We start from the raw sequence: 14,088 nt of genomic DNA on the forward strand, positions 1-14,088 counted from the left end.
TGGGCTCAGGAACAGCCAGGATCTCAGAAGCAGTTCCTGCACACTTGGAAATAAAGACAGCACAAAGTTCTGGTAAAAAAAAAATCATAACTTTCCAGTCTTCCTCCACTTCTCCTGTGCTCCATCTGAACTAGGAGCTGCTGATCAAAAGCTCTGGGCAGAGCCTCCTACAAAGCCTGTCCTGAACGCTAGACTGAGTTATTGTACAATCAGCTGTGATGCCTCGGGCACGGCCAGAGGGCAGTGATCAAACAGCTCCAAAACACAATGAGAAAAGGGCCTTTGTCAGTACCAACAGGGAACCTATGCCTACCCGGGATCCAGAAACAGTTGTGTCTTGCTTTAACCCACTGCTCCCACCAAAGCAGCCTTTTCTCCATGTCCTTTAGCCTGTTCCACCCGCTCTGGAGAGGGCATGAGCCCAATTACCCGGCACTCAGCAGCCACCAATTACAGAGGGAGCAGAGCCCCTGCATTGTCCATGCCCTGTCAGGCAGCATCTGCCTGCCAAGCGTGCTGCAGCAGCCTTTGTCACCGTGCTGTCCCCCTGGCAGCCAGCTGCACAGCTTGAACGAGAGCAGGAGAGAACATAAGGAAGCCATTAGAGCCTGGGAGCAGTTGCCCAACGTGGCTCAAAGAGGGATCTGAGTAAACATAATGCAATCGCTCATGAGCAACTGTCTGTCCAGCCCACATCTGCAGGAGGTCTGCAGCTGCTCTGCTCTCAGCACAGGCCAGACCAGCTCTCCAGGACTGCACAGTCTCTGCATCAGCTCAGTGTACCTGCCCATTAGTCTTAAATGTGTCAAACACTAACAAGAAAAACCACCAAACAAAAGCAAAACTTGTGGTCTGTGAGAGAGCAGCCATGGAGAGACAATACTTGGGAAAACAAAAGCCAGGAGGAAGGAGGAGGAACAATGCCTCCCTGTTGAACAAATTGAGAGAATTGGCTCCACCTTTTAATTACAACACCATGCCAAGCAACTCGAAGTAAATGTATTTGTGTTTATTTCACATTCAGCTCCCCAGTTGTGCCATGGGAAATGGAGGAGAATGAGCACAGTAATAATGATGGGGCAGGACTGCAGCTGACACAGGCATGGGTGCGTGGGAGGAAAACATCAAGAGTGCCCAGAGCCTTGTGTGAGCCCTGCCTGTGCTCAGCAGGGATCCTCATCCCTCATCCCGTGCTTTGTGTCCTCAAAGAATTGACTCATTTCCCAGGACACAGGAGGTAAGTCCTGATTCCACTAAGGAGCAAAATAAGAAACGTGGTTAACTGCCTGAGACACCCTCCCACCATCATCCCTCCCTCAATGCTGTCTGCCTGTGAGATGTAACAGCCTTTTTAGCAGCCATGCTATTTTATGTCCATAAACAGCAAATATTCCAGTAACAACACTTCCACCTGCTCCTTTTCAGTTTTCTTTGCTGCAGATAGGATCAGTAAGGGAAGTCTTCAGAGGAAAAGAGGATCTCTTTCCGAAGTGAACAATAAACATTTATCTCATGTTCATCAAAGGGTACCTCAACTCTACAGTTTTCAGTGGGCAGAAATCAAATTGTCAGCCAGTTGACTTTCCAAAATACACAATGACTGCAAGATCAGATGCCAGCTGTACATTCACTATTCACTTGTGCCTATTTTGAGATAGATAAGTCCCTTTTTTTGTTAGACAAATTGTGCTGGGAACTAATAACGAGCTGCATTCACAAAACCTATCAGTGTTACTGGGTCACTTAAACTTTCATTTATAAACAGTTCTCTTTTAAGGAAATGGCCTAAAAAAGAGGGGAGGGAGTGTGTTCCCCACAGCCTGGTATCAGCAGTGGCTGTCTGGGCAGGCTGAGGATTATGATTATTATAGCCACTGATGTGGACTCCAGAGGAGTGATAAAAGCCTTCTTCCAAAGCAGGCTTTGGAACCATCAAACACATGAAATGAAGTAAGAATTTGTCTCCCTGACAGGATTAATACCACAAGTTTATAAACCAGTCTAAACACTTATTTAGAAGACTAAACCATCCCTGAATTGTATCAGTGGCTGCCGTAGCCTTTCATAGATTCCCTGAAACTCTGAAGGGACTCTGAAATCCATGGAGCATCTCAAGACAACCAAAGAAAGGCTCTCGTCACCAACACAGAGCTACTGGGAAAAGGGTTTAATATGGAAATGATGTGAAAAGCTCAGCTTCTCTTCTACATATAGGATTGAATTACACAGCCAGAAACAGCTGCTGGAGCTCAACAGGAAAATCCAACATTTGAAAAACAGTGGCTCAAAAAGGCAGGGAGTGGGCAAGTCATTATTTACAACACACTCATTCCTACTTAACAGTTAAATCAACAGGCAGAATGGGGGGGAATAAAATAATTTACTTCACAAAAATATCTCAGTTTTAGTTCTCTATCCCTCTTTCACCTGAAATAATGCGCAATTCCAAGTGTGGAACAGCACAGGTAAAATCAGTACTAATTCGAAATTACATTAAACCCCTGAGTACCAGAATCATATAATTTTATATTCCAGACTCTCTGATGTTTCTCCCCCAGCCAAAAAATCCATACTTTGAGAATTAGCAGGATAATTTCTTGCCTTCCATTCTAGAAGCAAAGCAAGCTACAACACTGTGTCCCCTTTGTGGTGTTACTCCCACCTTACAACCAGATTTCACACAGTCAGACAAACTCTTCACTACCACACTTGCTAGACTTAGAATAAGGATTTTAACACAATTAAAACAAGAATTCAGGTCTCTTTGCAAGGTATGCATTATAAGATTAATACTTAATAATCCTGTCAGCATTTATTTAAGGCATTGGAGCAGAAATTTACAGCCATTTTAGCTGCCTGTTGCTACAAACACACATTTCTCTAAATCAAGGAAACAATTAAGCATGTGACTGCTTACCTCTAGCAGGTGTAACCCTACATGAATATCCAAACCCAGAATTAAGACACAGCCATAGTGTGTGTCAATACAGCAATAAAACCCTCAAAAAACAGCAATTAATAATTTCTTCTCTATCAGCCTTTCAGCAGCTTTGCCATTATATTATCCACACACATTTGGGATATAATTTATTCCCTGTTTGCTCAGTGAACAGAAAAAATAATTCTTTACTTTGCTCTCTGAAGTAAGACCATCATAGCTTAAGGTGAACTTCTTATGCACAAGGTTAGCAGGCTCAGGAGACCTCATACAAGGAAACTGGATTTTTTCACACTTTTCAGACAAAAAGAGAGAAAAAGAGGGGAAAATGTAATTTAATAGTGCCACACTTACTAACCCCTCACTGACAACTGGCTGAAACACCAGTATCACAACACAAAACCGAGAAACTCTCTCTGACAGAGTTAAAACATGAATACAAAACCTCTGAAGGTCTGAGCATTCTCCTTTTACTTAAAAACAGACTTAAAAAAACCAAAGACAGACTTACCCACTTACCTCTAAGAACACACTGCTCTCCTCCTACAGCAGGGGAAGGCAGGGCATCTTCAGAGTTGCTGCAAAGGCTCTTTAACGGAAGCAGGATCACCTAGCCATAGGAGTGGGGCTGCTAATGAAGCCCAGCTGCATCCTCCAGGGCTCTGGGTGATGATTCCCTGGGGAATTGGCTTGCACTTCGAGTCACTGCTCAAATCAGTGGAAGTGGGGTAAAAGCAGATGGAAAAACCACCTTCTTTGGAGCAGTTTTATTTTGCACCCATATTGCCATTTAAAAAACCCATGTAAGAGGGAAAACCAGCAAGAAAAGGCATTTTTGCAAGGTTTTCCTCAGATTTCTATGGCCTCAGTTGCCTTTGCTGATGTGCCACAGCCCCATGGGTTTTAACACAACCAGTTTTACTTGCCTCCCAGAAGAGGAAGAAAAATTGCTCTGAGTTTGTTTATTGGGCAAAACTGTGCATGTTATTCTCCTGGACCTTCTACACAGAAGTGTTTGAAAGAAAACCAGGAGCAAGAAGTAAGAGACAAAAAAAAAAAAGTGTGTAATAGTCAAGAAAAAAATAAATCATATTCCTCCAGCCTCCTAACATCACTGGAATGTCAGGACACCTGTTAAGTGATAGCAAACATTATCAAATGGAAGAGGACATGGAGGAAGATGGGAATTTCACTGAAGAGCTGCAGATCTGAGAACATGAGTTACCATCTGTGCTGTGCACTGGGACAATCTCAGTCAGACCAGATTCTTGTATTGCCACAAAACTGAGGGCTGATCTCTGAGGGCACAAAGGTTTCTGAATAGGTTTCTAGGCAAAGAGAGGAAGAAGAGTTCAGGGTTCCTGGTACAGAGTTCCCCAGCATGGCTTATGTGCTGAATTAAATAAAATGCATTTTCACATCCCATTTAACTGAGTGTATCCAAATATGACAACCCTAACCCTAACTAGTCAAAGGACTTTGAGAAACCACAACTGTTACATTTTTTTGCCAAGTGCCAAGGTAAATGTTTGCTGTTCAAAATAAGGATTTGCTTTCCCCCTGTTATGTTACCAGTCTTAAAATAGCTACTTAAAACCCAAAGAAATATGGCTGTGAGACCCAACTGCTATTGCTACAAGTGGAGTTCTTGAAATGTTTGTGTGTATCACTGATGGATTTATTCTGCAGCTTTGCCACCATCATAACCTTTTGTTCTGTAAGTCATGGACCATTTTGGGCTCCCTGAAGCTTCCCTGGTAAGGCAGCTGCCACATTTGCCAGTGAGTAAAGCAGTAAAACTAAGTAAGCCCCCTTTGACTGATGGTGTTGAAGATTATCTTGCTGTGGTTTGCAATGGCTCAGTGACTCTTCAGCAGCTTTGAAGCAAACCTCATCTGTAGAGAATTTCTCTGTTACAGTCCTGCAATGGATGAGCCTTAAGGAGGTGCTGCCATCCCTGTGAGCCACCTCTGCTGCTTTCCTATAGCCCTGTGTGCTCCTCAGCTGCAAATTCCAGCATGGCATTCTGTCCCAAAGGGACACATACCATCACTATGAATACTGAACTCCATTTAACCTTCTGTTTCCCAGCTTGAGTTTCTATTTTAATTAACTTGCCAGCTTTGTGCTTAAAAAAAGGCCCTATGTATATTTCTATGTATATTTCTATGTATATTTGATATACTGGCTTTTTTTGACCTTTTACACCAGGTATCCATCTATTACATTCTTTATAAATTCTTTTCATATATGTTTTTGATGTTGCCCATGCTATGACTTTTCACATGGGCTCTCTGCTTTCACAAAAACTCACTCTGGAACTTTCCCAGCAGATGAGACCTATTCTACTTTAACACCTGCTTCAGTCACCTCTCAGTTAAAGGCTGACTTACATTTGCCCTGTACAAAACAGTGCCCTTATTTTAACTCTATCCTTCAAAGAACAGCTTCTCTCAGACTATTAAGATCTGAATAATAACATGATGATTAATAGATGCAGTACTAGTATGGTCTCAGTTTCATCCAGAAGAATAAATAGAGCTAGCTGTCCAGGAAAAGAAGAATTCCAGTGGGAAATGAAGACAACTGTTGTGATATTTTTCTTCGAAACCAGCATGTTCAGAAATAGAAGCTGCACGCATCTTGGGGAGTTTTTAAATTTTGTGACATGCTGCAAACATGAGGAGTTAGCAGGCAGAAAAGCCAAGTGAGCTGGGTGAATATCCAAACAGAGAAATCTGGCCAAAGGGAACAAGCAGAGCTGGAATTGTGGTAAAACATGTGTTTTGAAGTAAACATCATACTAAGGCAGTGGAAGAAGTACTGATCCCCACACAAGCGGCAGCAGTAAAGAGAGAAATGCTTTTACAAATTGTCTTTAGCTTAAGGATTCAATAGCTTTCCAGACTGTGAAATATAGGGAAAGTATCCCCCTGGCAACTGGTGATCTAACCTTGTTACCACTGTCCTGTCCTTGAGGATTCCCAGCTGGAGTGACCCACTGCTCCTGTACACCCTGGCATGGTAATGCAGCAAGTGTGTATTTCTGAGTTCCTTTAAGGAATCAGAGAGCTCCTGAGAAATCTGAATTCCCATTATTCCATTTATTATATAACCACATTAAACACAGCAGGTGTCTTCTGATCAGTCTTCATACGGTACCTACTTTTTCTGGGGGAGGAGAATCACAACAAACTCGGCATGTGGAATGGCACAGGAGCTTGTGCAGCCACAAAACCCTCCTGTCACCCACCAGTGCTGGGGCCAGCACAAAGGAAAATGTCAGGAGCTCAACACTGCAGGGCCAAGGAAAACTGGAGCTCACCTCTGGCAGGGATGGACAGGTCTGGCTTTCCCTGTCAGCAGCCTAAGAGGAACCTGTTTCAGCCTTCATATGGATTTTGGTCTCTTTCCCTCCTACCTTCACTGCTTGAAATAGGGCTGGCCCAGCTGCTTCTCTGAGGAGTGTTTTCTATTAACCAGCTCTCTGCAGGCTTTTGAGTCATGGAGATGACATGGAAAAACAAAGAAGACAATTTAGAAAATATGATATCTAGAAATATAATACCTTAAAGAAATCTACACCATGGAAATAACTGCAAATTAAATGAAAGTATCTGGGGTTTTGGTAGCACTACCTTTCTTGTCAATGGAAAAAATACCATCTTTTTAGCTTACTGTGGTCAAACCCAGCAGCATCCAGAAAGCAAGTGCTTCCAATGAAATCTAGCAAAAAATAACAAATGACTATACAAAAGGTCTGCATGGCCTCTAACTCAGACTGCAAGCCATGATGAAACAGCAAAACTGAATTCAGTCCAAGTTTCAGCATGTCTCGTCTGTCCCCACACCTGTCTGTGCACATAGAATGTCAAAAAAAAAAAAAAGCCACTTTCTTTGGAGCAGTCAACAAAAAGTCAGTAATATATAATCTAATATTTTTTAATTTTATGTACAGGAATATAACGTTATGGCAACTTTGTACATGAAATACATACAGTATTTAAACATGAAAATCAGCTAGGTAAGAATTTACATTAGCAATGAAACTGCTTCATATGCAGCCCAGTTAATACTTAGTTAAAATCTGTATTTTATTGGGGGAGATTTTAATAGTTTACAATCATAGAAACATAAACATTTAAAACAAGACTCTATAAAATAATTTACAGAAACCCTACCATCTACTCTGAGAGAAAGGGCATATGTCTGTCAGTTGTGTGTGTGAGTAACAAGGTGAACAAATGATGTATCTCAGCCTCTTAAAGTATAAAATAATTTAGAAGCAGTTCATGCAATATGGAAGCAAAGGCGTGCCAGTTCCTCCGAGGTTTTCTCCTACCTTGGGCATCTACTGAGCATCACATGTGGGTCACTGGACACATGATAACACTGCTGCCAGGTGCTACCAGACAGCACCAGCCTCAGTTCCTCCAGACAATGACTTATGTAAACATAAATATACAAGCTGATATCTTTTCTACACAGTACAAATACAGGTCACAACTTCTCAGCTGTGCAAGTAGTCAATCCGTATACTCGGAAGCAGGATAACGCTCAGTCCGGAGTTCCCCGTGTTCCTCTGTCCAGGGTAACTAACAGAACTTCCTGGTTTTCACCAGTTTGCTCTGGTATTTCACCGAGTGCCCGCCGTGCCCTATGACGTAAACATCCAGCAGGTAGGACTTGCCAGGCTGCAGGCCTCTGATTGTCTCTGTGGTCACTGCCTTCTGGATGTTCTGGCTGTGGAAGTATTTACACAGAACCTTTTCCGACTTCTTCCTGGTGTCTGGGCCCAAGCACTGGTTCTGCTCTCTCTTCTTCTGCTCTTCATTGTAATTGTCATCCACCTCCCTCTTGTAGATGCAGAATTTGTTCCTCTCCTGCGTGCCCAGCCACGCCACGGTGACCGAGGAGCACGTGCGGAGCTTGTCAAAGGCTTTGATCCGCGTATCTTCGGGAAGGGAAGGGAAGGATTGCTTGTTAGGCCTGCTTGTAGCCAGGATCTTCAGCATGGAAGCGCCTTTCTTGCTGCCCTTCAGCCTAATCAGGTATTTAGCTTTTGCTTTCCCCCGGAGCTGGAACTGCCGCACGCCCTCCACGCTTTGAGACAAGAGGAGTTTTCCATCCCTCCTAACTTGGATCTGAACAGCATCCAGGCAGGAATGAACAGAAAAGGTGACTTTTTGGTGAGATGAAACAGGGGCAAAACGTAGAAATTTGGCTCCCTTTCTTTTGATGAACACATCTGTAACTTTGCCGTCCTTCAGCTCGACTGTTTTCTGCTTTGCCTCCTCCTTGGTCCTGGCAAAGGTGCCGACATAGGCGGTGCTCATGTTGGTGTTGGTGTTCACTGCAAACATGTCAAAGTAGTACTGCGTGTCTGGCTTCAGGTCAGACACAGTGAAAATGTTCTTGTTCCCAATACAAACTCTGTGCAGGTCAACTCTCGGCTTTGGGGACATTTGCCGCCCAAACTTGGAGGATTTTAGGAAACCACGTTCTTTGCCAGAGTTGTTGTCTGCAGGGAAGCCAAAATGGGCAAAGTCAAAGGGACTGAAATCCAGACCTGGCTTTGGAGCCATCATGAAGGCATCGTCAGAGCTGAGCTTGGCTTCGACAGCACAGAGGCTTTTGAAGTTGTGCTCTTTGTTGATGACGATGCAGTACTGGATGGGCTGTCTCAGCAAGGAGGCCGTGGGGCTCGGTTTCCATGCCAGAGTCACCGTTGTACGTCCCAGGGAGGTGACATCGATTCTGGGATCGTAAGGTAACTCAGGATAAGGCTGGTCCGACTCTGGAGTCGTGGTTGCATACACTTTAAAATGGGTGTCTTTCTCTGTCGACAGCAGATCCAGCTGGTACAGCCCAGAGGGGGAACTGGAGGACACAAAGTACTCCACATCATTGCCTTTGTAGGAGAAGAGCTCCGTGCCTTCCTCATTGGTAATCTGCTGTTTCTGTTGCTCAAGGGGCTCTGGGTCACCTGGAATACAAGCAAAAGAAACATTTGTACAGACACTCTCTGCAAATGTGAAAAACCAGAACTCCAAAAGGCACATTTTACTACATAAAATACAAAAGTGAGATGGGAAAGGAAGGTTTTGTCTTCTGAGGAAGATGTAATTGATCAACACTTCTGTCAAAACAGAGAGGAAAATTGGTTTGGCACTCAGGTTAAATCCAAACACAAAAGAAACTCCACCTGACCAGCGTTAATGGAATCTCATGAACAGTAGCTAACACCTTCCACTGGAGTGTCAGGCATCCCACCTGGAGTTGCCAAGCATATTTCTCCAGGGGAAACTCACTCACCTGCCTGTTCCTGGATGTGGACCCTTGGCTTTGGCCGTCTGAGTCACACTAAAATTTTGTTGCTAAACACAGTGGGGACCAGAGGTGTGTCTGCCATACCATGTGGTGTGTGGGACAGGTCAGCACATGTGTCAGAGGCTCTGGCAGCCCTTTTCTCTCCTGAGCAGCAGCTACACAGCTCCATGGCTGGAGATGAGTCCTTCCAAGGGGTGGGCTCAGTCCTGCTGCAATGCCAGCCCTGTCTCTCCAATTTTAGCTTGTGTAAACACCTCACAGCAAAGCCCCCATCAAAACGAGTCACTCTGGGCAAACATAATTTGCTCTGGCAGCTTCCAGACCCCTGTGACTGTAACCTCAGCTTTTACTTCTTTGTAGTCCTTTTCCTTTCCATGTTGCTGCCTGTTGTCAATCTCCTGCACTGGAAGACCGAAACAACAGGAGATCATAAAGACAGGCCTGCTGTGAGACTCAGTGTTGAGGAACCTTAAATGCAGGAGAAAAGCAGGGAAGGGGACAGGGGAAGTTGCTGATGGTTTGTTACCTGATCCTTCCCCACTGGCTTCCTCTGGGAGCTCCTGCACACTCAGCTTCCACTCCAGAGGGGCATCACATGGTGTCACTGTCACTGCTAAGGGAGTGTTGTCCTCTTCAACAACGAAGAAATACCTAGAGAGAGGTTGACAGACCCACATGTCAGGAACTCCTGATGGCAGCCAGCTGGCAGGGATTGACTGGACACCATCAAGGATGGTCTAGGTGGGGCCACAGAGCCAAAAGTGTTACCAGCAGGCAGAGGGAGTATGGAAAGGCTGGTGGGCCAGAGCTAAGGAGTAGGGCTCACACTTTGTGTCAAGGCAGAGCAGAGGCCTTTCTGGCCTCCTGCCCTCCCCTCCAGCAGCTTTACTTTCTACTCCTATACTACCTAGATACAAATAATCACAGAGATATTAATGAGGGGAACAGGATCTCTCCTGGAACTTAGGGACATGCTCTTCCAGGCAGGACGCACATTGCATCCAGGTAAGCACACAGAGGTGCACACACACCCAGCTGCCCTCCCACATCCCTCCAGGCACCACACAACACTCATCGTAAAATGTTCCTCGCCAATGAAGGCTGGAGGAGGCATGTGGTATGAGGCAATGCAACTCTTCCCTAAACTCCCCGGAGCCTCAGGTTCTTCCCCAGTCTAACCCTCAGTATTTTCTGACCCACAGGGTGAAGCTTGGGAAGTGGGGATTTCAGACCAGGCTGCCTAATGCTGCTTCTTTAAAGCACAGTAGGGAACAATGAAGAGGGACAAGTGGGGTGGGTCAAGCCTGTAGTTTCTCATTTCCTTCCCACTCCCATTGCCTACAGACATGGATAGTGGTCCCACTTCAAGGAAGTTCTGCAATCTGGGGGAGCTCTGGGCTCATCTGAGGAATCAAATAAATTGGACAGACCCTCAGCTGGGGAGGCCAGATTGGGCTGGAGGCTCACATGTTTACTTCACCAAACAGAACACTGGCATTTATATTTTTCTGGTTGAGACCCAATTTTGATCTCAAAGCACCCAGCAACCAGAGCTACTGCCTTCAAAGTTCAGCTTCCTCACTTGGGCCAGGCAGAAATACCTTTTGGGAGTGTCTCTGAAGAGGTAGCTGCTGATTTCGGCTCCATCAGGGATGACTGAGGAGTCGTGGAAGAACGCCTTGTCCCGGATCTGCATCTGGAAGAGCTCCTCATCCCTGGTGGGCAGCTTCTGGGGCCTGGAGTCCAGCGGCAGCAGCAGCAGCAGGAGCGGCAGTGGGCAGCGCAGCAGGAGCATCCTGCAGCAACAACAGGGAGTCCCACCTCAGGAGGGGCATCACGTCTGTGCTGGGACGTGGGCACACCTACAACAACCTCACTGCACTTTGTGTTTTGCAGGCACCTTCACTGCCACACAAACACCAGGAAAACTCGTTGTAAGGACTGAGCTCAGACTGTCACAGCGCTTGGATAAAGGTGTCACCAAGATTTGCCCATCCTGAGCAGTGACCAAAGCAAGACCGGGTACTGGTTTCAAATTGGAATCGCTACCAAAGAGCAAAAGCCTTCCACATGCTTTGGGGAATTACACTTTGATGTTTTGCCACAGCAGAAACGGAGCTGGCTGGCCTTGGGAGCTGCAGCAAGCACAGAGCAGATGGAGGGTACATCGGCTTTGCTTCCCCTAGGAGACTTTGGTTGGGCTTCCAACAATCCTCTGGAAAGTAAATATTTCCAGTGAAACTGTTCTTGACAAAAATAGAGAATTAGGAAAGCATGTGATACAAACCCACACATATTCAAAGCACATTGGTATTAGCATGCAATTCAGCAGGGCTTAATCCTCAAGCCTGATGGGAATTGCAAAACACAAAAGCAGAGAATCCTTTACAAATTAGGCATAATAATTCATAATCTTAGCCTTTCATTAGTATGTCTGTAACTAGGTCAGAAATTACTACCCTAACATATACAGTGGGACAGGCTAAAATCTCCTTTCAGTACAGCAGATGATCTCATCTATAGTGGCTCTGGGATGGGGGGGAGGAAGGGGAAACAGCCCATTTCTGGTACAAATGTATCAAGTTTAAATTATTAAATAATAACCAATTTTAATTAGGAGAAGAAAGAAAAAAAATGTTTAGGCCATTACCTTAGCTGTGTTAGCACTGATTTTGGGGAGAAACGTGCTAGAAGCTGAGCTGCCAGGAACAGCTTATCTTGTCTCTTGGCTGAGTGTGCAGTCATGCACTGCTCTGGGTGCTGCACTCTAAAACAACTACTATTTTATAGCAAACTCTTCCTTTTACCTTTAAGATCAAATTTGTCACTGAGATATTTCCCACCACCCCTAATATTTTATGTAAAAGTAGCAAACATAAAGCTCCTTGAGAAGTGGCACACTGTAGTCCAAGCCACACTAAAACTGCTCTTCCTAAATCCCTCTCCCTGCTCTCAGGACAGCTAAACACAGCCACTCACAAGCTGCACAGCAGAGCTTCTGACACCAGCAAGGCCATGGAGGGCTATTTTCACACTCATTTTGCTTCCTCTGCCATTGTTATTTAATAATTTCTTCCAGCAACATGCAAGTCCCCCTCACTCACCCCTCCTCTCTGCTCTCCCCTGATATCAGCTCATTCCCTCCTCCCTTTTCTACTGTTTTCTCCAACTCCTGCTGACCAGCTCAGTTCCTTCATCTTTCTATTTTCCCATTGAAATCAGTGATGGGACAGGGAAAACGCATGGCAAACTCAGCAGGATCCATGAGCCAGGAGTGACCTGCACCCTCACAGGATGCAATTTTAGGTCTCAAATGGTGTGCTCTGTTATCATTTGGGATGGTTTAATGACAGGTTACTGCAGTACTCTGCCCTACAGAAGGGAAAAGAGTCCAGGGCTTTACCCAACACATGCAATTGCTACCTACAGGTAAATACTGATTTAGCTTTCTCAGCCTTTGTCAAAATTTATCCCAAACAGGTCCTGAGTTAGCTTGTGATATAGTGGATATAGTTCCTCAAATTCAGACTGGAGTGTTGATTTTTTCCAGCCAAGTTAAAGACATTTGACCTTTTGGAGCAAAGATCATAAGTCAAAATACTTACTGGCTTGAGTCACCAAAGGCAGCAGAAAGCTCCTCTCACACAAAGCACGATGAGTTTCGTGTGCTCTAACACGCTGTTTATTGATTTTTTGAGTATTATTGTTGGCCAACAGGGATGAAATTCCTTCCAACTTAATCACAACAGTTACAGCAGATTATTTGGTTAGGTAAGAAACTCTGACGCTTTCTGCAGACAGCGTCCTCCACATGAACCCCCCTGAAACTGCAATCCTGTGTATTCCCATAGTCAGTTCCAGTGCAATGTAACCTCTACTAAAATAAACCATTTTGATTATAGGCTAAGCTTCACTTCTTAAATAATTTCACTAGCTAATGCACTTTAAAAACTCCCATAAACAGTGTTTCTGCCCCCCTTAACAGCTACAGAGCAGTGACAAGGTACAGATTTGTCTGCAATTTCTTTATCTAATTGTAAAAGCATTTCGGTTTAAAAATAACTCCAAAAAGACACATTAAATTTCGTTCTATATCCATGCCCGTCCCACACATGAAATACCTTGCAAAGTTGTCAACTGTTACTGAAAAAGGAAACTTTTATCATCTCTGTTCTTTGACAAATTAATAGAATTTTGAGCGCTTTCATTTTCAGGTAGCTAACCTCAGAGGCTTAAAAGGGGCCCAATTTTCATGCACGACACTTCCAAAAGCGGGACAACAGCAAAGAGGCATCCAAACCTCGCTCACAGCTTTTGGAAGCTGTGCTGTCAGTGTTACACCACCCTTTCACACCAGTTAATAAACAGATTTTAGTTTTTGCAGAGCACTCATTATAATTTGGCAGGGTTTCAAACTAAACCCTGTGTAGTTTACTCATGCAAAACATCAAGAGCAAAGCAAAAAGCCCATTTATTCATCCTATGTTTGTTTCTGGGCAAGCTCACCAGTGACTTTGACAGAGTCCCTCAGAAAATGCACTTGCTAGATGTGAGCCTGTGAATTCATGCTCTGCCACCCAGTCCTCAGAAAATCCCAAAACAATTTTCTTGCCTTGGATTCGTTTTTAGAATCCAGGTACAAGCTGAGGCCTAAGCACTGCACTGCTAAGCCACACAAATTACATGAAATACGTTGTGTGATTTTTTGTTCTCTAGGCTGTGCCACATCCTTAAATGTCTTTTATTCCGTTTTCTACGAGTTTGTCTTGTTTTCTTTTCTTTAAAACTCTGAGTCAATATTTTATTGATATATTCCTGCT

At 44.4% G+C, this 14,088-nt stretch overlaps 1 protein-coding gene across 3 annotated transcripts in view; it reads right to left on the reverse strand.

Moving 5' to 3' along the window:
- Positions 1-6,862: 6,862 nt before the first annotated feature.
- Positions 6,863-14,088, reverse strand: part of NDNF (neuron derived neurotrophic factor) — a 22,175-nt gene continuing 14,949 nt past the window's right edge. For all 3 annotated transcript variants that reach the window (XM_031061995.1, XM_031061996.1, XM_005427049.2), the window contains exons 2-4: positions 10,870-11,064; positions 9,795-9,919; positions 6,863-8,924 (exon numbers count right to left, since the gene is read on the reverse strand). In XM_031061995.1, the coding sequence (XP_030917855.1) occupies positions 7,534-8,924; positions 9,795-9,919; positions 10,870-11,064 (1,711 nt within the window). In that variant the 3' untranslated portion in view covers positions 6,863-7,533. The remainder of the gene's footprint in view (positions 8,925-9,794; positions 9,920-10,869; positions 11,065-14,088) is intronic.

The sequence above is a fragment of the Geospiza fortis genome, unplaced genomic scaffold (assembly GCF_000277835.1).
Source record: "Geospiza fortis unplaced genomic scaffold, GeoFor_1.0 scaffold636, whole genome shotgun sequence".
Classification (NCBI taxonomy): Eukaryota; Metazoa; Chordata; class Aves; order Passeriformes; family Thraupidae; genus Geospiza; species Geospiza fortis.